Raw genomic sequence first — 25,346 nt, 5'->3', positions numbered from 1 at the left:
GCCCCTGCTATGTCTCATCACCACCTCTTCCTTCCCAGTGAACAGCAGCAAACACCTCGTCAGGAAATTCCGAGGGCACCTGCGCACCAAGATTGAGTCTGGGGAAGGGACGGTCCCCGTACGGGGGCCCAGCACAGTCCAGACATGGGACGGCATCCTGCTGGGGGAGCAACTGGTCACCATGTCGTGCACAGACAAGATTGCCAGGTAAGAGTCCAATTAGCTGTCCTCTTCCAAAACCCACCAGCTGACTCGATTCAACTCACATCCCAGTCGAGAGTGAGGTCAAAGAAACACAGCATATGTTGTTAAGTGCCTATGTGATGAAGCATCACACCTCTCTCCAACAGGCAGTCCACATGCTTGAAGTAAAAGTGCTCTGACAGTTGGTGTGGTGTTGCAAGTCTATAATCACAGCACTTTGGAAGGAAGAGCAGAAGGACTGCAAGTTCAAATCCAGCCTGGGCACCTGAGAGAGATCCTCTCAAAATTGAAAATTTTTTTCAAAAATAGGCTTGAGATATAGCTCTGTAGAAAGGCCCTGGGTTTGACCCCAACATGATCCATATATATATATATATATATATATATATATATATATATATATATCTGCAGAGAGAAAGTACCTAACAATTTCAGGTTGCCACTTCAAACAAATAAAACCTATGACTTGAATCCACTGTCCCTGAATGGCCTGATCATTGTCCAGATTGGCCACAGAATTAACTGAGAGGCAAAGGGGTCCTCCCTGCCAGGCCTCTCATCTTTCACTAAACCTTGACAATCACCCAAGGAAAGACACTGACTTTTAGATGGCCATGACATCTCTCCCTTGCTATTGTAAAAGAAACTTTAAGAAATTTTCAAAAGCCTCCATATGCTGGTCTCAGGAGGGGAAGCTTCAGTCCCTGGGTGAGCTGGAGGAGACAAACCTTACACGAAGGGCATCCCAGCCCCTTCCCAGAGCTCCTGCTGGTCAATGAGAGTCCCCAAGAATAGCATGCATCCCTCTGCCTCATTCTGATGCCCTAAATCAGCTCCCTTCACCCCCTGTCCTCCATGCTGATACCCCAAGAATGTTGTCCCCACTTTTGGAAACTTTCTATAAATTCAGTTTGGAAGATAATTATAAAGCACATTTTGAGGGGTAGAATGTGGAAGCCTGAGTTTGGCTGAAAAAGGCCATAAGCTTTTCAAAGCCATCCAATAATAAGAATGATAAAGTGGGCATAGAAATCTTGGTTTAGGAGTGAGTCAGATCTCTTAGAAGCTTTGACAGATGTAAGATTCCATAGTTTATAACGCAAGTGAAAACAGTATTCCACACTAATGTGGTTTCTAAACAAGTATATGCCATCAAATTCCTATAGAATGGCTGTTCCTGAAACCCTCTCTGTGAATATGTTGGTGGCTGAAACTAGTCAAAGCAAAGGTTGATCTCACAGGATGTAAAGGGGACAGAGGTTGTTGGGGAGGAGAGAAGGCAAATGAAGTCTGAGGAAGCCAAACATATCACCCACCAAGGCAAATGTGTGCTGAGTTAAGAAGCATCTTGTACCCCTGAGGTCTTCAGCTCCCTGCCTCCACTGCAGGATCTGAGCACTTGAGGGGTGGAGGGCACAGCGAGCTCCACAGTCTGCAGCTGAAATGCAGCCATTCCAGGGCTTCCCCAGCACACAAACTCTGTCTCCACGATCTATGCAGTACAGGACATGTCTTACACGCTCAGTAAATATTTGTGGACCAACTGAATGGGACTGTTTACCTAGGAGAACCCATGAAACTGGTCCGTTCATTACCTTTCACTGTGGAGAGCAGAGCATGAAGTCTGAAGAATGACAGGACTATTTTCAATTTAAGATCAAAGGTGGGAACATCAGGCAATGCTGAGAAGTGTAGAGCCAAGGACAGAAGCCACCAGGCCAAGTCCCAGCAAGGAAGAAGACAAGGTGCAGACTTTTGCCCTCTACCTCTGCCTCAGGATCCTCCTCTGTGAGGCTTCTGTGGCCACAGGATGGATAAAACATCAACTCCTGAGAACAGGGATTCAGGATTCTCACGGGAAATTACCGAACGGCTACAGGAAAAATAGTGCTATTTGCTTCCCCTGCTTTGATTGCCCCTGGCTCAGCGGAGGAAGGAGACGGCCTAATGACAATAAATCAAAGCACTGATTTCTGTATCAAAGGGAATAGCCTGTAGTCGTCAAATAGCTCATCTTTCAGAGGAAAATGTATTCCTCCTTTGTAATACTTCCATCTATTCATGGAGTAAAAGAAAAAATGCCACAATTTTCACTTTACCAGAAATTCTCTGGGTACCCTAAGATGGCATTGGGTTTTTAAATTAACTCTCAGAATCCCCAGGAAAATGAAGTAAATTAATGCTCCAGAAATGAAATTGTGTTTTCTCTTGGATCTTAAACATCAATAGACAATAAATTAAACAGGGGCTACAAACCTGCATTGGGTTTGTTGTTGGCAGGCCTATCGATGGTAATGCTGCAGCTCAAAACCCTGGCTTTTCTCTTTTTAATAAAATCTCCTTAAAAGACAAGGGTCTGCATTGCCTCCCCTCCAGAGATTTTCAAACAGCATCCTTCATGAAGAAAGATTCTCAGTTCTTTTTGAAATAGACAATAAAAATTTGGAGAAATTTTCACAGCCTGGCCCTGGCTGGTTAAAGTGAAAACTCCCCCTGAATTTGCCCAGGAATTAATCCACATGGGCTAGGTGGTTACAACTCGATATATACATCAGTCCTTCCCACTCCCTTAGTCTCTTACCCCTAAAGTGAGTGGCCAGGTAGGAGGAGACAGCTGAGAGGGGTGTGGTGGAGGGGGAGGGCACCTGCTGAGGCCTGAAGATGCCCCTCAGCCCCTCAGTCAGTCCCCTGAGAGCCCACTTCCTTCTCCCTGCCTCCTATTCCTATGTCACCCAACATAGGAATGCTTTTGCTTTCTCTTTCTCTGTCATTCCTCCTCCCTCATTCCTCCTCCCTCTGACTCTCCTTGTCTCTATTTTTCCTTCTGTTTCTCTCCCTCATCTCTCCCTCTTTCTCTCTACATTTTTCCATCTCTCTGTTTCTGTGTTTCTCTGTCTGTCCATCTCTCTGTCTCTGTCTCTTTCTCTCTCTTTGTCTCTCTGTCTCAGTTTTTCTGTGTGTGTCTCTCTCTGTTCCTCGCTCTATTTCTCTCCCCTGCTCCCCAGTCAGGTCCATTGCACCTTCACCCCGCCTATACTCCCTGAATGAGATGTGTGTCTAAAGGCTCACCACATACTGCCTCTAGGCCTCTGTCACCTACGTCCCCCCTGCCCACAGTAGTAACATCCTGCCCCCATCACCCCACCCAATCTCCTGCATTAAAACTGTAAGGATTCTCTTCTCTGATGCTGCCTGCTCTGCATCTGAGCTCTGACCTTCAAAGCATCTTTGGTGCCAATAGATTTGCATGGTATCTGTCACAGTGAGATGCACATGATGTCCTCTGATAAACACTGCCTGTTGGTAATGATGATGAGGACGGGGCAATGGTGACCATGACAATGACAGAAATAATGCCACCAGCTTTCAATGGTCCAGTCTGGGTCAGACAAAAACAATTGGCATCTAAACGCATCCTTTGGCATGCAGGTCCTTCACATCCACCACAGCCAAACCCTGAGCATAAGGATGTGGAAGCTAAGGCAGGAGCTATTTCAGAACGGAAACAAATTTGCCATTTTTGAGCAGGAGCATATGTTATGCTAATGATTCAAGACCATAAGCATCTGTAACATGCATTATTTGTACAAAGGCTTCAGAAAGAAACCATCTGATAATGTATGTGTTCATCTCCTTTCTATCCTGTACGAAAACAAAAATTCAACCTAGTACTTAAATAACATTTAAACTAAAGGATCTTTGTACACAAATACAGGTGCAACATTAATCTAACACAATGAATTAATGTTACTCAAGGCTCTTTGAGAGTAGAGCTCTGAGGACAGAAAGACATAGGAGTGGTGGGGTATAAAATGGGGAGGACACCTTGGATTTGAGAACTGATACACCTTACCCAGTGATACACGGCACCCAGTGCAACAGCAAGCGTGCAGAGAACATCCAGCCTTTGAGAGCTGACCGTTAGATTCTCAGAGAACTTTAAAGTCAATTAGTAATATAACCACCGGTAAAAATTACATATACTTAAAACTAAATAAATTATATTAAAACAAAGGTAAAAAATACTTAAGAGTCAGCACTTCCAAATTATCTTCCTAACACTTATCTTGAAATTATTTATGCTTATTATACCTGTATGGGGGATACTACAAAGTGGGGCACTACTGTCACTCTTTATCTCCTCCCAAGTCTGGCCCCAGCTCCCTCCCATAGCCAGCTTGAAACTGGCTGCACTAGTGGTATTTACGCCGTGGAAACTGACAAAAGCTAGAGCTTCAAGCTTTGCTTTTCCCACAGATTGTTACCGGTAGACTGCTAGATCTGCGTATCAGAAGAAACATATGTAAGCAAACACAAGAAGTAACAAATCTGAGACTGACTGTGTAGTCTGTAGGCCCTCATTCCTTCTTTAAATTTATCCTTCCCACCAAACTCAGCTTCTTGTGAACAAAGCCCAAGTCTTATTCTGTATGATAAGCACAATTTGTGCCTGCATATAATAGGCATTATGGGTGTTAGTTTAGTTTGGTTTGGTTTGGTTTGGTTTGGTTTGGTTTGGTTTGGTTTGGTTAGTTTGGCTTGGTTTTTGGCACAAGGGATTAAACTCAAGGCCTGTGCACTTTTTTGGCACAAGGGATTAAACTCAAGGCCCCGCCCTTTTTTTAATTTTATTTTTAAATAAGGTCTCACTAAGTTGCTAATTTGCCCAGACTGAATTCAGTCCTCCTGCTTCAGCCACTCAGAGTGCTGGGTTTTCATTAGTGTTTATGGGATAAACTGATAGAAGAGGAGGAGGAGAAATCTGTAAGAGACTGAACTGTCATATGAAGGGTGATGGCATGTAAATCCCCTCCCGGCTCTGCCTGTGCTACTTCCCAAGCTGAAAGGGTTAATAAAGGATAGAAACGAGACCCAGGGCTGGTGAGTACTAACACCTGTGTTGCCCATGTCACTTACTGAGCCAACTCACCGGTTAGCAGAGGAACACTACCAAGACCTACGCTGAAAAGACTCTCAGTCCAGGCAGGCCCAGTGGGAAGGGACAGGACTGGCTCTAGCTTTCAAGTCATTCTGTGTCTTTAAGGCACATCCCTGAGACTTCTCATCCCGCCTGGACATACACATCCCACCTCGTGTACAAAGTGGTGTGCGTAGGATCAGTACCAGAAAGTATTCACTGGCTGAATAAATGAAACCCACACTTTTATCATAGCCATAATTTTAAAAAAATAAATAAAAGCAACATCAATGAATGCAATATGGAAACTAAACAAAATAGTATAATCTTTCCACCAAGGCTAAAAATTATTTGTGTCACCCATAGATTTTAGGACTGTGTCTATAATGGACTAAACCTACTGATTTTTTTCTAACAAAATAAGAGTCTTATCTCAAATGATACTGGAACCCAGCCATATATAGTTAGTAATTTAGAAATTTCTCTATTTGTAGATTCAGTTCTCTTTGAACAGCCATAAAAGAAACATTCTGAGGACTTTTCTGATCCCCTATTTCATATGACTTTTATATATTAAAATAAAAATATATTAGTAAAACTGTGTTTATAATTAAAATAGAGAAATTATATCCACCAGAAAAGTCTGTAATTATCTTTGCAAATTCCCTGATATCAATGAAAAATGAGCTGGTGCCCATTGTGTCCAAAGATCTACAAAACACAGCTACAGTACTCCCCACTTACAGATTAAAAGTAATGTGCAAGTATCACCTTTTAAGATCAATAATACCTAAGAAACAATATCCCTAGGAAACAACAGGCATTATTCTTAGTATGGAATTCAATGTACAACAATTGATTTCATTTTACAATGTCATTGGTAAGATCACTTTACAGGAAAATATGGAAACCTATTATAAAAGCTTAAAATATTTCACAGTGGTTTATAGCAAGTCATAAAACATTGCAAAGAAAAGCTTTCTCCCATTTTCTTACCCATTATCTAATGCTGTAAGAGATTCTTCCCTCTTCCTCTGTACATGGACCTTGGATGTTGCCTGGAACTCCTATGGGAGAGAGAGGCTCAAGGGAAACCAGCAAAGGCTTCAACTTCTGGCCACCCCTAGTGGTCCAAATTTCTCATAAAGAAATAAGAACTTCCCTGAAACAGATCAGTCTCTTTGATGACCACTTTTCATGATTATTTTTCATGAAACCTTGTGTCTTTGGGAATCATCTAATGAATTAATTTCTCTCCAATATAAATAAAATCAGCCCAGGTCTGGGAATAGAAAATTCTTGTCCATTTCACTGCCTTCATATGAAATTTTCCTTCCCATTCAGAAAAATCCTGGAGCTATCACCAAGCCATGCCATGTTGCTCCATCTAAAATTCTGTTCTGTCCTCTAAGAGACCCATGATTCACCTGCACATAGGCCCAGACACCAAGGCAGGACCCCTCCCTGCCTCTGCACTGGAATGCCAGCATGGGCCACTCATCAGGTATTCATTGGCCTCCAGAAAGAAGAATAAGGTCTGTATTCACTCAAAAAGAATTTTGTTTTCCATGTTTACAACTAGTCTCCCCTGAAAGATCACACTCTCCCAGAAAGCAAAAACCATCCCTTCCTCCTATGCTCTCAGAACACTGTCTGCACATTTTAGGAGTTTGGCTAGCACACTAATTTGACTTATAGAGGTACATTGAAGAGACAACAGGTGCTGCCAGGTACGAAGACCAGCCTGGAAGCAATGGATGCAAGTGCAGCTGTGAACTCAGCCCTCTGAGAACACAGGGATCTGGAGCCTCCTTTTCCAGCGAAGAACAGGGTCCTTAGGGAGCTACAATTGCTGATCACTGATGATCATTGGGACGAGCAGATAAATAAAAGACCATAGGGCTGGGGATTTAGCTCTGTGGCATAAGCACCTGTCTGGCAAGTGCAAGGTCATGAGTTCAATATCCAGTACCAAAAAAAAAAAAAAAGAAAAGAAAAGAAGACCTGATCCTTTCTCAAAGAGAAAATGACAGAATGAACCAGATCAGACTCATGTGTGTGAACATCGTGTTGGCTCCCTAGTATAAAAACCTGAAGGAATTAGCGGGATTTAAAATGTATAATAGAGGGCCAGGGATTTAGCTCAGCAGACATAAGCACCTACCTGGCAAGCACAAGGTCACAAGTTTGATCCCCAGTACCAAAAAAAAAAGAACAATAGATATAGTGAAAGTGAAAGGAAAAGAAATATCTGAAATGGAAAGGTAGCCATTGTTAATTTCCTCTTGTTTTGAAGCTCTGTATTGTTTTTACTGTTTGGTTTGATTTGGTTTTATTCCTTTTTTGTTGTTTGTTTGATTGATTGATTGATTGATTGATTTACTAATGGATTGAATTTATTATGTGTGATAGTATGGGCAGCTATTTTGAAGATAACAAGATATATTATGATAGCCATGTTTGATTTCCTATTATCTCATTTAAAGTCCTGTGTCACTTGCATTATTTTGTTTCGATTGGCTTTATTGCATTTCATTTTGTTTGGTTTTAGTCTCTCTAAAATAAGAAAACAGTGAACCAGAACCCAGCCCAGGGACAAGCCACTACACTTGACATGCCAGAATCACAGAAGGTTTGGAAGGTAGGAACTGCAGATGACATAGTCCTTCTCTGTGACAATATCTCCAACATCAGGGGACCTCCCAGGGCTTGGAGGACAGTGCTTCCCATGGCCAGGCAGGTGGAGAGCATAGCACTTGGCCCAGACACCATGAGCACAAAGGAAGCTACACGTGCAGTGTCAACTCTGCAGTGTTTACAATTTTTCTCAAAGCACCTGGTGATGATATTCAAGGTGACTCTGGAAGGTAACGGGACAGATGTTTTTAAATCTGTGTGGCTGTTATTATTAACCTTATTTCCCAGATAGGGAGCCAGATTCAGAGAAATCAGTGAAACAGACCTGAGTTTGCATCACTCTTCAGCAAGAAGACAGAAGCACATCTCTTGTTTCGCACACGCACCTGTTCCCCTCCACACATGAGTCCCCAGAATGTCACAGACTCCATCATAAGTGCCTGAGTAGAAACTCAGACACCCCCTGGGCATCTGCTTTCTTCAAGTCTCCATTAAGAACACAATTCTCTTTCTAAAGCACGTAGCTCTGTCTTGCCTGAGTGAGGTCGCACTGTCCCTTAGAGACAGCTTTGCAGTGGGAGTTGGAGATGTTCTACTTGACCACCGTGTGAAGGTGGGAAGCCCACAACTGGGCAAATTAAATACAGGCAGAGAGTTCTGGAGGGCAAAAGCTTTTTACTTTCTCTTTGATGGAAAAAAGATACCCCTGAAGCCTGAAGTGGAAACATGCCAGCTAATTTTTCTCCTTCAAATATTATTTTGATATCGAACACAGCAGAAAATCAGATTCCTTTTGTTTAGAACAGAGTCATCAAACTTATAAGGAAAATTCTTGGACTATGAAAGCCTTTTGAAAGTGAAATTTCCTTTCTAGATTTTTCAGTGTAAAAGAAATTTTAGTTAATACCTTATAGCTAAAGACTATCTTAAAGATAAAAGCTCATATGTTCCAGGTGGGGAGAATTCATCCCCTTGGAGGTGAATTGGCTTTGCATAGAAACAAAACCTAGTTTGTATCACCACCAGCCCTCCCAAATGCATCTGCAGCAGTATTTTTTAAATAAGAAATATTCCCCCAGGTAGAAGAAGGATAATCAAGAAAGTATCAAAAAAAATTACCTATCCTATCCCTACTGCTGAAAAAAAAAAGAGTTCATAGTTAGCAATGTCCTTTATTTCAAAGTTCTCCTCATTAAAAAGTAAAGCACAGTAAAGTTTTTTTAAGTAAAAAAAAGGAAAGAAATAGGCAGTATTCCAACAGTCATAGAAAACAGCACCCAATTGTTGCTAAATTTCCATTAACCTTTTTTCTTAAACACACAGTTTTTTCCTGTTGTTGGGATTTTGCTGCATAAGCCAATTCATTTACAAGTTACTGCTTAACACTAAAACCATGACTCTTTTTCAAAATAACAAGCATCTCAGTGTATGCATGATGTTTTATCTAATTGTTATGCCATCAGCTGGCTAGTTCTCTGTTACTGAAAGTTTGAGGTGTTTCCAAATGACTGAAACTGTGAATAAAGTTTTCAATAATGATTTTTTTTTTTTTGGTACCAGGGATCAAACTCACAACCTTGTGCTTGCCAGGCAGACACTTATGCCGCTGAGCCAAAGCCCTAGCCCTCCAATAATGATTTTGTATTAAAGTTTCTTTTCTTAATCTCAGAGTTCCTATGTAGGACTCGATCCTTAAAGTGAAGTTGTAATGGGCTACCCATAGAAGACAGTGGACAGTAGCTTTTCATAAAAAGCAGACAAAATGGAATTATTTCAGATTAGAAGGTTGAATGGTGTCCTCAGAGATAGGAACAGGCATTCTTTCCCAGATCCTGCAATGCAACCTCCTAAATTAGGGACTGAAATCACAGATGCTATCCAGCCTTTTAAGAGGCTGGCAGAGGAAGTTTGGAGATAGGCCCAGGAGAACACACATGGAGAAGGCTATGTGAAAACAAAGGCAAAGATTGTAGTGATGTGGCCACAAACCAAGGAATGTCAGCAGCCATCAACACCTAGAAGAGGTGAGGAAGGATCCTCATGAAGCCTGCAGAGGAAGCACAGCCCTACCAACAACCTAGATTTTGGACTTCAGGCTTCTAGACCCATGAGAACATGGTCCTGTTATTTCAAGAACCCTATTTGAGGTAATGTGCTTTGGTAGCTTTAGAAAACTAACACAGCATGTAAAACAAATTGCTCATTTAGCTTGACTCCCTAGAAAAACCATGGAACCAAGTAAAATCTGTCCCTAAAATCCCACCACTAGTATTACCTGGAAGATTGAATGAAACTACAGAAAATGAGTTGTTTAACCATTGAAGGAAAATTGACTCTCAGAACCACACGTTGAGGTTGAGTAGCATACAAATGACCTCTCTGAGTTCACTGAAGAGAGAGATTTATGCTGGGTTTGTTCGGACAATTGAATGCAGAATTCTTGTGTTCTGGGTAAATGATTTGGGGATGACAATGCACAATGTATGTACCTCCTGATTGACATGTTTTGAAATTTTGTTGTAGTTTTTTTTTTTTAATCCTTGAAGTAAAATGGATTTGAAAGGAAAAAAATCTGACCAACCCTGCTCCTCCATAAAATAAGACATAGACAATGGCAAGCACATTTGTCACATCCAACATTCCTGCAACTTCGATCAATTCTTCTGGCCCTGAGAAGCAAGTCCATACTCTCCCTAAGACTCAGAAGCCACAGTCACCTTAAAGAAGCTAGAAAGCTGGGGCGGTGTTTTTTGCTTTTGTCTCCAAGAAGCAAAAGTTGAGTGGCATATAAAAATCTAAATCTTCTGGAACTAATGCTCCTTTAGAGATGGTTTCTAATTTTAAGTACCTGAGCCTGATTATTGATCACAGTGTGTCTTTAAATGAACAGATTAAAACTTTCTCCATAAAAATGAACTGTAAAAATGATAGCTGCTCTCTGGAGAATGAGACATTGTCTGATTCCTGAACTTAGATTCTAACTATGAAGAGCAACCTCTCCTTTCAAGTAGAGAGATCTGATGCTCAATATTCTCTCAGTGTAAGTCTCCCTCCCCTCTGTTCCAAGCCCCCCTCTGGAAAAAAAATTCTGATATCTTTTCCTCCTTAACTAATTGACAGGTATCTCACCTTCAAAGTGTTATCAAGACCAAATGAGGGTGTCATTCATTATTCTCATCTCAATATATAGGTCCTTTTTAAACCACTTCTCATTGTAAATATTAAACCCCCAATTTTCAGAGTTTGGTTTAAAAACCCTTTTTAAAACCCTTTTTAGCAAAGATTGCGTGATAATTTTTATTTTTATGCTTTTAAACAAATTTTGTACAATCTCATGGTAAAAATAGGAAGGAGCCTATTCAGTCATATTTATCAAACATAAAAGAAATAACAACAAATCAAGAACCTTGCTGTATCTGCCTCCTTTGTCACTACGTCAACCCCTGTGTGAAGTGGGCAGAGTGGTCAGATAGTCACCACAGTTTGCAGCTCAACCCTGGAGACTGTTCAGATGTGTAGAAACAGCAGAGGACTGAAGAACCCATTCTGCAAAAGGAAACCAACAATCCAGATTAGTGAACAAGAGACACCATGAACATGAAAATAAGATCATGAGGTGAGCCTCAACGTACGACAACTCTGCAGATGGTTCACGGGCTACCTCCCACAGAGCAGGGGGACTCTGGAGCTGTGGCCAGTGTTCTAACTGGATTGAAGAAAGAACCAGGCTTGTCAGGAGAGCGAGGCAGGCACATAGCAGAAGGGACACAAGGGAGACCAGGAGAGCCAGACAAAGCACCTGTGACTGAGCAAGACAATCCAAGGGGCGACTGGGAAGGACACAGGTGGTCAGGCAAACTACGAAACCATCACATCTGCTATACCTTGATTTGTTTACCCTAGTTAACTAGTGAGAAACCGCCTAGATTACTCCAGGTTGTTGTTTTTTTGTTTGTTTGTTTGTTTGTGTTTTTTTGCTTTCTCTTATTTTGTTTACTTTGTAATTGTAAACAATCCTTAATGACAACCTTTATTATATATATGCTGGCATTTTACTAAGAGTGTATCCATGAAGTAAGTTCCTAGTGATGACATGATTCAACCAAAGGACCATCAGACTTCTCATGAACTTACAAAAGCCAAAGTGTTAGTCAAATGGAAGAGGACTATGCCATATGGCTCTGGCTTGATATTAGTACCTGTCTTTATAAAGGAAGTGGGAGGAAGAAGGTATAAGCTTAGGGGAAAGAATGCAGAGGGAAGAAGTTATCCATCCCCATGTGAATAAAAAATTTAAACATTTCCTGTAGTCTTCAAATACCATGAGAATGAGCCAGTACTGTTTGGATCATATCCCAACATAGAAATTGGCGAGTCTAAAAATATCAGCAACATCAGAAACACTCACTGTTAAGCCTCACTCCAGGGCTGAAAATTGAACAGATCTCAGTGGGAGCTAAGAATGTGCATTTCTACAAATTCCTTGGTGAGACCCTCCAGCTGGTTGAAACACCCCTCTTGGAGGATCACTGAGTGGACTGTTGCTCAAAGCAGCAAGAGGTAGCCCAGGATGACCTACCTGGTGACATCTGGACTTGGATTTAACCTGAGCTTTTGACTCCAAAATCATGTTAACTAGTCTATTGCAGAAGTTCTCAGCCCTAATTTATACTAAAACCATGTGAGGATCACTGAAAAAGCCAGGCTTTCCCCAACCAATTATGTCAGAGTGTTTACTGGGGCCAAGGCACCGGGAAGATCTCAGATTTCCAAAGGCTCTTTTGTGCAGGCCTAGTGGAATGGCATGATTCTGTTACAGTGCTTGAGTACTGTCTCTACAGACTAAATGAAGGGTCCTCACCATCCCTCCTGCCACTCACTGTGGACTTCACAGGCATCGGGCAGAGCTGAAGTGATTCTTCCAATTAAGTGTGGCTGTTCATTCAGATAATGAGCAGATTTGCCCACAGAAGAGATTGAAGGAAGTGTAGATTTATGGTGGTCCCTGAAGACTTTGATGCAGGTATAATTTTATATACTTTTTTTATATTTTATTATAATTTTAAAGAATGATATGTTTTCTGGGGGAATACATCGAAATGGTCAAAACAATAGGCAAGAAGATTAACTGCTCAAAATATGCAATGGCAGTTGCTGTTCTTTGTCTTATCTCCAAGGTGCACAGCTGTGGTGACAGTCTCACATAGAGTCTGTCCTACAAAGGATCAGGTAACTGTCCCCATCATAACTTGAAGGCCTTGGTTTGAACTCAGTGAAGAGATTGCATCTTTTGGCTACAAAAAGGCAATCTTTTCCCAAATCTGTTCCCCTCTTATTCATGGTATTTCAATGATTGACAAACAGACAAAAATGTATTTATTTAGGGATTATCTATATTGAAAACTAGACACAGGATTTTTTTTCTGTCAACACTGCGGTAATATCAGCTATTTGAACAAAAGGAGAGGTATTTTTCCATTCAATACCGAATGCTGAAAATTCTCCAGTTTGTATTCAAGGAGACATTTGGTTTTATTGATCATGTTAGCTGAGTAAGTTTAAGCTCCTATGGCCAGGCAAGAAGAAAGTTGATTTTCTATTTATTGTAAAGGTTATTAGGAGGAAACTAGATATCGAAGTTATTTGTCTTTGGACAATCCTTGACAATCAGAATCATTCAAGAAAATTTCCAGAAGTTTTCTTCAAAACCAATACTTTGATGATCTCAAGAACTATGATATTTCTTCCAGAAGTACTTATTATTTTTTGTTTATTATTTTTACTTTATTGAGTTTATTATTTTTAGTTTATTATTATTTAAGACTTCACTTGTTTCAAACAAACACTTGGTTATAGATGGAGAAGTATACATTTCTCTACCTTTAATTGATAAGAAATTCTTACATTCCGTCAAAAGTCTAAAAATTAATGGGCCCCACTTAAGTTGTCTGTAATGCAGAACCTTTTGCCAAAACAGTAACCTTTCCTTAAGATAGTCCTCCACTATCACTAATCAAAAAAAAGTGAGACATCATGATACTAAGCCACAACTTTGTGAAATTTTCCCTCAGTTTTTGGTCTGTCTTTTGGTCTCAGATTTAATGGAATAAGCCATATCTTTCAGTCATTCCTGAAAACCAGCATTGTTGTTCTTTCAAGGAAAAGCTTAGATAGCACAAAACTCTTCTCTTGGGTTTTAAAGACATTCTGTAGCTCATCAGTGAAAAGCAAGGAAAAGTAGAAAAGTCACAGCTGATGTGTCAGATTGTGGTGGTGAAACTACAGGTCTAGCAGAAATGCTATTACCAAATGGAGAGGTCCCTGAACATCAATAGTACGTACTTGTGTTCTTTCCAGAAATGTCCTTTCCCTTGAAACCTTTTGATATTTGCCCTTAGATAGGATTATATATGCCCAAGGACAGCCCTCTCCTGGCTTCCTGAGAGAAATGAAGTGACTCAGAGAAATGACCACAATATTTTTTAAATGAAGTTATGCAAATCTGATAGGCTAAAGTAAATGTTTCATAAAACCAATGACTGTTTAAATTGTAGGACTAAACTGTTTGTATATAAATATTACCTTTTATATTCCATTTGAGTTTTATGTAGATGAACACATTACTTTAATGACCTGCATTTACAGAGGGAGAGGGAGAGAGTTGCTCCCTGAAATTCTCACCAGCCAGATGGCTGCCTTTTCTTGCATGAGATTAAAAGATGTTTCTCATTCACCATGATGCTTCAGAGGCAAATTAATATTGCCGGCTAAATTGCTTGTGTTTTGGAATAAAATTTAAAGAGAACTTTTTAAAGCAATTGGTGTCACAGGTTCTCAGAGCAGATTGCTCTCCAGGTAGAGAGACATTCAGTAATTAATGGAAAGAATTCTGTGTTAATTGACTGCTTCAGGAAGGGAAATATAATGACTCCTTATTAATCATGAAAAGAGATGTACAGCATAGAGGCCCCACAATAATTGCTCCAACAGTGGAGAAATGTTAATTAATGAAAAGAACAATGATGTAAGAAATTAGCTACATAATGCTTGCCACCAATGGAGATTGGGTTTTAAACATGTTATTTAGAGTGGAAACCACAAAATGTTGCCTTAAATAACAGATACATGGAAACTCATACCACCTAAATTTAGGGGAGAAAAGTCTTTTCAGTGTTCCTCACATCTTTACTTGAAGAAGCAAAAGCATTCAGTCAGAGCTATGTTTATTTCAGAGAATGTGGCCTTGCCCTTCATCTATGATCTGGGCTTCAAAAATCAAAATCATCCCCAGACCAAAACAAGGTTATTTATTATTGCCATTTGGTTTCAGCACAGTACGTCATCTGACCGCTAAGGACAAAGGGAATGAAAGAGAGAATTTTTCCCTAAATGGAAATAAACAAATTCAATTTCTGATATTTCCCAATTAATATGAAGAAAAATGCAGATTCACTTTAGGAACAGAGGAGTGTCTTTCTTATAGAATCTAATTTTAAGTTCCTGAGAGATTATGTAGCTTCCTCTCTAAGAACTCATTTTCCAGAAAAGGGACTGGTTTTATTAACATGCAAAGTAGTTGCAGAGCTCAGCCCCCCAGCGTTAGAGCTGCTCGGAATCATTAGTAGCCACAGGCCAAAGCCACCCGGATGGCTCTGCTGTGTCTGGGGAGTGCTCCACGCTCTGTGCGATGGAGAAAATAACACTTGCAGAGCAGGGGACTGAAGGGCAAGAAGGCACCAATACTGCGCACTATCAGCCCATTTCCCTGGTGGATCAGGGCACCCCGCCGCAGGGCAGGGCATCCCACTGACTCTGCCCTCACTCTCATTCCAGGTGGAATGTCCTGGGACTACAGGGGGCTCTCCTCTGTCACTTCATCGAGCCTGTGTACCTCCACAGCATCGTCGTGGGCAGCCTGCACCACACGGGCCACCTGTCCCGGGTCATGAGCCACAGGATGGAGGACATCGGCCAGCTACCGACCTCATACCAGCACAACCAGCCTCTTCTCAGTGGTAAGAAAATAGCACCCTGAGGGACCCACAGTCTTCACCTGTCTTCTTCTGTGAGCTGCACACAGGTCCTATGGGTGCCAATTCAGGACAGACTGTATTTATTTTGGCAAATGACTATTTGAGATTTAATTAGTAAAATGCAACAGTCCAGACTTTTAAGAGACCAAAAATAAATAAATAAGCAAATAAAATATTATAGTGCATATCTGAATATAGGGATAGGCAACATTTTAGCATGAACATATAATGGAACCAAGCATATATCTTTTTTTCATTTTCACTGCAGTGTCTAAAAGTAGCCAGTTAAAACAAAAGTCCCTAGTGATGAGGGGAGTGTCTAAGGGGCGCAGCATCTCTCGTGGTGCTGTTCTGCAGGAACCACTGCAGAGAGACATGCTAGCGGGTGAGCAGATGCAGAAGAAAGGAAAGTAGCAGCCAGACCCTCGAGGCCAAAGGACTCAGTCTGTAGGGCCTGCTCTTGGTGGCAGGGTCTGGCAGAAGCTCATCTCAGAGGCAGCAAGGTGGCTTAGCAAACACTGAGCCCAGCCACATCTCTACCTGTCATAGAGACTTACAGATCCTTCACTCCAACCCCCCAGGTACAGCTAGTTGCCACAAAAATACAGTACTACAGAAGTTGTGCTGTTTGTGTGCACCTACTAGAAAGATGCAAGTATGATATCTAAAAGGCTTTTAACAAAATCACATTTATTCACTGTGACCACTGTCCTTCCACACTAGGGAAACTTCCAGATATGTGAGAACTGAACAGAAGTAGACAAAGAGCATGTGGGTTTTAATATCTCGTAAGCCCCACAGAGAGGCCTGGAGGAAACCACTAGATTTTTTTTCCCTTAGTGGTGCTGGGGATTGAACCTAGGGCCTTCACACTGAGCCACATCCCCAGCTCTTTTTTAATTTTCTATTTTGAGACAAAGTCTTGCTAAGTAACTAAGTTGTCTAGGAATCTTGAACTTGTGATCCTGCTGCAACTTTCTAGAATGCTGAGATTACAAGCATGCACCATCACTCCCAGCAAACAGTTGATCTTGAAGTTAGCTTCCCTGGCTGGAGGAGGAGAGCACACACAAAGGATTGTTAAAAAAAAAAAAACCAGCCTGGTGCACTGATAAAGCATAGCACCCCAATGGGAAGTGAACACAGTTTCTTCACCAAAAGCAAGCAGACTCTGCTGATTTAGTCCTAGACCAAATTATCTGACAGAGAAAACAAGAAGATAGAGGAACTACTTTTAGTGTTTCATCTGGGAGTAGTTAGACCAAAGATTTATTCCCAGGACTCCAAAAGGGTTATACATTGTAAGATTCAGGGCCTCATGGGAGCAGTAGTGGGAACTAAACAAAATAATTCATGCAAAGCGCAGAGCTATGCTAAACAAGTATTTAAGAAAAGATGCTCCCTATCACAAAAGTAAATTCACTTATTCCACAATATTGACTACCTAGCAATTGAACAACTCTATTTATTGTTGTAAAAAATAAAACTACAGGGCCAAGTAAATACCTCAGCGGCACAGCACCTGCCTGTCAAGCACAAAGTTGTGAATTCAACCCCTAAATAAATAAATAAGCTTACAGACCTAAAAGTTAAAATAAAGAAGATAGACAAAGAATAACCCACCCTCACATGATCTCTGCAAATCAATTCTTTCACATATTGACATTCTAGACTTTCTAAATATACAAGGCCCCATTCATAAGATTCTGCAATTCTATCCCTTTTTGATTAGTCTTGGAGAGATTTTTGTGGCACTTGGACACCAGATTTAATGTCAGCACAGGTCAAAACTGGCTTCATTCTGTGCTTAGATCCACAGATGTTACTAGACTACAAGGGTCTGAAAATGCACAGTGAAAAAACACTTGGAATTCCAAAGTTAGCAAACTTCAGTGAGACTATATGAAAGAGGGTAGCATTTTACTGTAAGACTTTACCTGTCTGAACCATTGAGGGAAAAATAGTTTCTTCACCACTTGGACTGAGTTAATACAATAAGGCAGGAAGACTCCCACACACTAGTGGTGATCTTACCGTTTACTGTGTCATCCCAGTTGTACCCTACTCCTTTCCCCATCTGATTATCTGGCTCTAAACTCAACACATGGCATTATAGGGTCTTAGACACTAGCTTGTCCACAATATGCCTGTAAGCAGAGTTTTGGTTGACTTGTTGGGTCCACGCTGGAAAAGGCTGCCTTTGGATCAGGTCCATAGCTGTGTCTAGGACTGTAGATTCCCATGACCCAAATCATAACAGCTTTTTGAGCAATAAACAGATGAATTGGAGAGGGTGCACAATTTAGGAGTCTGGTATAAATGGTGCAATTATTATAAACTTCAGAAAACACCTTCTGAAAATGGCCGTATCATTTAGAGAAGGAAAAAAAGCACTTCTTGAATTCCCTCTGTGTCATTTGTGACAATTCAATTCTCACATCAACCAACAACTAATGGCATTATGTCTATTTTTTTAAATGCCAGAAGAGACAAAATTCTTATCAATAGAGTATTTGAATTCACATTTGATCAATTGCAAACTCTGCATTTTTTCATTATACCATACTGCATCCCATAGCAGTGTAGTATGATTTCTAAGATGCCTATTTTTTAAATCACACAAAAATTAATAATGCAAAATGAGCTGAAGAGGTAGGAACAGCTAACTCAGGGTGAATGGGTATGGGAGAAACTTGCCACAGATTAGCCTGGTCTGTGCAGAATTCTTCAAGTATATCTTCACTGAAGCTTGTCTAAAGCTCCTGGCTTCCTGCTGTTTTCACATAGCCACTGAGCTAAGCAAAGAACTCAAATTTGCCTCGAACTCATTCTCTTTACTTTTTAAGTGGTCAATAATTTCAGCAATTCTGATCAAGTACTGCAGGTCCAGTTTCACCAACTTTCTCACCCTTGACTTTCTTGTTTTTCTTTTTCTCCTATCTTTTCTTTAAAATGTGACTAAAATGACTAGTTTGGAACAAGATGAAACTTCACATATGGATTGCCCCCAAATTTACTGTGTTTCTTAGATTTATTTCTAAGCTAAATTTAAGAGAATTTTCATCTGTTAAGAGAGGGTCAAGTTCTCTCTTTTTTTTACCCATGTGGCTCCCTGGGCTATCCTTATTCTTTTGTGTTTATCTGCTACTGAGAAAGCTCCTCCTTGCCTGAGTGATGTCTGACCCCACTGCAACAAGTGCAGTCTGACTAAACATTTTGGTCTATACTTAGATGCTTATTTAGTATATGATTTATATTCTTACAAAAATGTAAATGAGTCTAAACCATGGTATCGCACCTGTGAACAAATCCTGAGGCCTAACTTCATTGTTCCTGATAAACATTTAAAACCCAGTCATGCAAATTCTGAAAAGAAATCCTCAGAATTCCTTCTCAAAGAAAAGGAGAAATATCTTGCATAAAGATATAATAGTAAAACACACTCAAATAAGCAAGTGAAATTTGCTTGAAGCTTTCCCCAAGGTCAGTTTGCAGAAATGCTATACAAGATGGAGCTCATGCATTAGCAGGATGAAACCCTGCAATTTAGAAATGGTTAAATCAGTTCCAGATTTAAAAAGAAGCAACCAAGCTGAAAAAGATACCCTTATTGGTACAACCATAGCATGCATATTAATGTTCTTGAAAGATATACTTGAAGAGTTCTACACAGACAGGCTAATCTATGGCAAGCTTCAGTACCAAAAGCCCAAATCAAGGTTGTCAAGAGCCATGAATCCTTCAGCAAAACCGTATCATTGCCTGATAACAGCTACCCTAAAGAAGTTTTATCCTTGCTCTTTCTTGGTGAAACCACTGGTGGATAAATGGTGAGAATAATAATTAATAAAAATCTATACTTGAATACTGATATTTTTAGCAAAATGTGATATGAGATAGAAAGCCATTTGTTCCATGAAGCTGAAGAGATCTGCTTCTGTGAGCTTTCAACTTTAAAACTGAATTTTATTTTTATTCATTGAAAAAAAGAAAATATCTGCATAGGATCAGTTTTCAAATTAATGGCATGTTTAACAGAATTTAGTCTTGAACTTTCCTAATCCACACTACAGATAAAATTATGATTATTTCTATAAAAAATAGATAGTCTTGACCACAAATATAAGATTTGAGAAGCAGATATACAGCACTGATTGTAGAACCATGAGTTGTTTAAGACCCTTGAGTGATATTCATATAAGCAGCATTATAGTATTGGTAATAAAATACTGATCATCTGTCTTTCTGCTTGGTGTGTATTATCTTGAAATAGTCCAAATGAATTCCTGAATTATCCATGGGAAGTCCTTTCTGGTATCCATATTTCACAGCAAGTTAATTAATAAGAAAAAAACTTGATGCCTATCAAAATGTTCACCAACAGGAGCCTGTAAATTTTGCCCAAAACCATCAATTTTTTGGATTCTAGCGATTTTTCTGTTGCCATTTATAGTCATATCTTTGTGAAATCAGATTTTTAAAATATTGTTACACTTAAATGAAGAATCTTCCATGAAGTTCTAGGCTTCTTTAATTCTGGAAAAAAATTGTGAAATTAATCATCATGAATAGTATTTTGCAAAATAATACAGTGGTGTAGTGTATATCTAGATGTCTACCCCAAATCTTATATATGGGGCTTTTGAAAGGTGACTGAATCACAGGGACACTATAGCTAAGTGTGATATTTGGGTATGAGGCCAGATTAAAAGCAGTGGGTGGGTCACTGAGGTCATGAGCTGGAATAGTGCACACCCTCCTTACCTTCCATCTGCTCCCTGTGCTTCCTCCCTACCGTCATGTGAACAGCTTTTCCTCCCAGGCAGGCCCCCTCCACGCCACTTCTGCTCTGCAGCAGCTATGAGCCAAAACAAACCTTTCCTCCTATGATTTGCTGGTGTCCAATACTGAGTCCCAGCACCCAGAAAGTAACTGAGACACCCAGTGAGATAGTAGCACCTATCTTCTTTTAGCTATATAATTGGTCACATTATTGGTACACCATTAAAAACATACATTTGTATATGATGGAGTTACTGATAAATTTTTCATGAATATATTGTACAGAACAATCATTTTTTGATACTTAAATCAGATGTTTCTTTGTTCACAGAGAGATTGGAGTAGTCATATTCCCACTTGGCTTACAAAAGTATATAATCATTGACCCACCTACCACATAAGGGAAACTGTTTGATTTATTAAACTCTATTTTTCAGTAATATAATTTTTTTGAATTTAATGATTGACAGGTCACAAAAGACTTCTTCCACTTAGGTAAGTTTCCTCTGACTGTAAGGGTATCCATTCCACAGAAGGTTCAACTCCTTCCCTGGAACTCTTCTCCCAACTCAAGATGGCTCTGTGCCTCATCCTTCAAGGTTCAGCTTTTCTGGAAGCTGCAGGGCAAAGAGAGGCAGGACCCTCCTTTCACCACTGGCCACTGCCTGTCTAGAGTTTCTAGGCCAGTAAATCTCAGACAATCAAACTGCCAATCTCAGAAGTCTTAACCTAATGAACCTTCTGGGGAAAAATTATGGACGCATATAAAACACGGTCTTTTAAAAATAGCTGAACAAGCTATTTTATCCTGCTTTCCCTAGTTCAAGGAAAATATTTCCATTGTTAATTTATTTATCTAAATATCAACAAGTAGATTAAATAATTGTTATGGTTTAGATCCAAAATGCCTTCCAAAGGCCTCATCTGTTTAGAAGTTTGTTGGATCATGGAGACACTGTACTCATCAGGAGATTCCTGCATTGATGAGCATAGTAGCCAAATGTGCCATTAGGAGATGGAGCCTGGTTGGAAATGGGTCACTAAGGGGCATAATCTGGAAAGGTCCATTCATGTCCCTGATCCTCCCTTCTCTTCCTGACCCATCCTTCCTCCCCCAGGCCCTTCTACCATGCCTTGGAGCCTGTCAACCACAAACTGAAACTGTGAGCCAAGATACACCTCTCCTTCTTTAAACTGTGGGTGTCAGGCATTGTGTCTCAGTGATAAGAAAGTGACTAAGACAGTAATCCAGGTATTCATTTAATTATTCCACAAATACATTTTGATTATTTATAATGTGACAGGTTAATCCTACATTTGGAATAGAGCTGTGAATAACTGCTCCATCCCAGTGTGGAAGAAGAACAAACAAATAAAATAAGTTCATTATAGGAAAATAATGCAGAAATCAGGGTTAAATAGTAAATTCCTTGGAGGAATTTTTTTTAATGACCCTTGAGACTAGGTGAAAAGGCCTGGAGATCTTTCATGAGGTGATGACATGTGACATTTTCCTGAAGAAATGAGGGACTAAAACACAGGAAAGAATAGAGCAAGGGGAGGGTAGAGTTCAAATGCAATGCAAGGAGCGTTTCCAGGGTAAATGGACAATGAAATCGGGCTGCAGACACACACTGGGATAAGCAGGTAGGAATGAGAAAGGCCTCTTCAAGAAAGGCTGCTGAGGACATGGTGTCACCTCCCCAGTGGCTGAAAACACCAGGTCACAAATGGGTTTGTCTGAAATTACTATTTGGCTTTCCAATCTAAGGCCAGGTAATATGGGCCTTGCCTCCAAGAGGCTGCAAAGATGCCTGTAAGGTAAACTGGGCAAAAGGCAGACTGTAAGTTACAGTAAATGTCATCTAGTTTACTCCTTAGCGTGTGGTAAGTTTGTAGTCACCATGAGCTGGCAAGTACTTAGGTAAATAGAGTCTGATTTTATATGAAAAAGAGTGGGAAAAACAAGCTCATTACAGTTTTCCAGCCATGGAAGTTTCACATCTTTTGAGTGATCCCTTGAAACTGTGTATTTCAAGTTATGTGGAATGCGGACCAAAGTCATCTGTCCTCATGTGCAAGGTCACAGTCCTATTGATTCCAAGAACAAAAAAGTCAGTAGGGCATGAAGTCTCCTGAGGAGACCAGAGGCCCAGAGCAATGGCACTGCTCTGGTGATGTTTATGCTACTCTCCTAGAACTCTCACACACGTTTGTGCATAGTGCAGCCGTCACATGGCTTGTGGCACATGCCCTTCACACACACGACTTAGACCATTCAGCTGTCACCTCCACAGCTAGCTAAATGAAGGAAAGCAGAAGGGAAACTCGTGGACTAGTTATTTAAACACCCAGAAAACTTGTCAGGACATTTCCACCACAGGGAGGCCAATTGTCAACCCTCAGTCCTAACACACTGTCTCCAAACTCCAAAGTACATTTTATGTATTTCCCACTGAATGTGCTCTATTAAAACAAGACAGCCAGGTATGGTAGTAGATTCCTATAATCACAGAATTTGGGCAACTGAGGTGGGGAATCATTCCAAGTTTGAGGCCAGACTGGACTATATGGTAAGTTCAAGGATAGTCTGAACTATATAGCAAGTCTCTATCTCAAAAAAAAAAAAAGACAGTAGCTATAAAATTATTAGTAATTATGATAATGTGCATGTTAATAATAATGAATAAAATGACACTATTACAGCCTTAATAGTTATTACCCCAAATCATATATATAAATTCATGTTAAATTTACTAATTTTACTTCCTTTAGGAGAGAGAGACAGAGAGAGAGAGAAAGAGCATATTGCAGTATATAAAATTCAAGCAATCCTCTCTAGTCCTGCAACTTTAGGATTCTGTGCATGCCTGGAAGCGTGCTACTCCATTCATTTCACAAAATTAAATATAACGCTACCCATATTATAGACTTGCCACACTTCACATAAAAATTACATTCCTGAAATGTCTTGTGTAAATTTAATTTTGGGAAAGTGACTTACATTTTAAATATAGTAGGCTTGCTGGCTATTTAAAAATATACTGTGCAATATACTGTGCAATACCTTTTTTAAAAGGTAAATAAGGATTTTCTTTTCAACTAGGTGTCGTTATATAGCTATGTAAGCCAGAATAAAACTAATTTTCATGAATGACATCTGGATTTTCTCTGTTTGCATTTAAATAGTGATAGGGGTAACAGTAGCAGCCACACAGACAGTAGTAATAATTTAAGCACTTGTGGCAGGAGAAAGAGAAGGAGCAGGGCTGGGGATTTAGCTCAGCGGCATAAGCACCTGCTTTGCAAGCAGGCAGTCGTGAGTTCGATCCCCGGTACCGATAAAAAAGAAAAAGACAAAAAAACAAAAAGAAAGAGAAGGAGCAGTAGTACGTTAGTGAACTTTGGGGCCACACTGCTGGTAAGTCATAGAGCTGAATCTTGACCTTGGTCTACTTCTGCAGTCCACCCTATTAATACAGTTGTGTGCACTGAAATGACAGATTGCAAAACCTCACTGAGTTAAACTCTATTCATCAACCCAGTAGAATATCTGTGTCAAAGGCAGGTAGAGATTGACTTATTTGCAGATAGATCCATTTCCAAGTAAACTACTTCTACCAAAAGTCATAGAAGACAGCCCATACATTGTGTAGTATATTTACAAATGAATAAATTTCCACACATTTGTGAGTTAGGTATCAAGTAGGACTTGTATTAACATTGTTTTCATTAGGGAATGCCCTGATAGAGAAATTGTGGTAGGGAACGGGTTATTTGTAGGACTAGACATAATTACTAAAGAAAAAATGATATTAGAGCACCATGAAGTTATGTAATTTTTCAGGGACCCCTGCTTTTCCCTAACACTTTCTTGGAGTTTGTATACAAAATATCCAAATCCTAGATCCTACTGAATTGGAGACTGATTGAGGGACACTTCTCTCAGATACTGTCCTAGGCTCCCCTCCATCATTCTGTACAGCCACTGGTTGGTGTGAGAACCTTCCTCTGAGCAGCCAGGGCACCAAGCTGCACCACCCTGACAGGGGCCTCACTGAAGCTGGCATGGAGGAAACCAGATGCAGCCAGAAGCAGTGTAAGATCTCCAGCTGGTTAGTCCTGCCATGAAGCAGTGTCTAGAGAGTGAGATTATTTCCCTCAGCAAGAGTTTTCCTTGATTCATGCACCTGCTTCCAAAATTCAAAGATAACACTTATACTTGGCTGAATAATGGCTCCAAAAGATATCAGTTCCCAATCCCTGAAACCTGTAAATGACGAAATTTGGAAAGGGGTCCTTGCAGGTTTCATTAATTGATTCAGAAGAAATGAGATAATCTGACATGAAGTCACATCTATATTTACAAGAAGAAGCCATCAGGAGATTGGACACAGAAAATGCCATGTGAAGTTGGAAACAGACATTGCAGTGTTGCAACCATAAGCCAAGGAATTCCTGTCACCACCAGAAGCTGGAAAAGTCAAGGAGGAGTTCTCCAAAGCCTCCAGAAATTAGTGGCCCTGTTGATGCCTATTGTGATGGTTAATCCTGTGTCAGCTTGGTTGGCTTGAGAAATGCCCAGATTAATAAATCACACTTTTATATCTCAGTGGTTCATGCAAGCATGGCCTTGGGATGGTGTCTGGTCCCTGATCACTTCTGCTCTTTCCCTGTGATCTGCTTCCTGGCTGTCAGAAAAGGCGGACAGATAACAGCAACTACCGGAGGCTCTCTGAAAGACTTGGCTCAGAAGCCAGGAATGGTGCGGA

The 25,346-nt window shown here is 40.3% G+C and overlaps 1 protein-coding gene across 2 annotated transcripts in view; it reads left to right on the top strand.

Annotated features, from left to right (window-relative positions):
- Positions 1-25,346, top strand: part of Adarb2 (adenosine deaminase RNA specific B2 (inactive)) — a 521,674-nt gene that overhangs the window by 480,337 nt on the left and 15,991 nt on the right. For both annotated transcript variants that reach the window (XM_063260141.1, XM_063260139.1), the window contains 2 exons: positions 39-207; positions 15,593-15,774. In XM_063260141.1, the coding sequence (XP_063116211.1) occupies positions 39-207; positions 15,593-15,774 (351 nt within the window). The remainder of the gene's footprint in view (positions 1-38; positions 208-15,592; positions 15,775-25,346) is intronic.

This window comes from Cavia porcellus, unplaced genomic scaffold, assembly GCF_034190915.1.
Source record: "Cavia porcellus strain 051 isolate PalLab524CR breed Dunkin Hartley unplaced genomic scaffold, mCavPor4.1 scaffold_13, whole genome shotgun sequence".
NCBI lineage: Eukaryota > Metazoa > Chordata > Mammalia > Rodentia > Caviidae > Cavia > Cavia porcellus.
The sequence above is the reverse complement of the archived record's forward strand: the minus strand, read 5'-3'. Positions and strand labels throughout refer to the sequence as shown.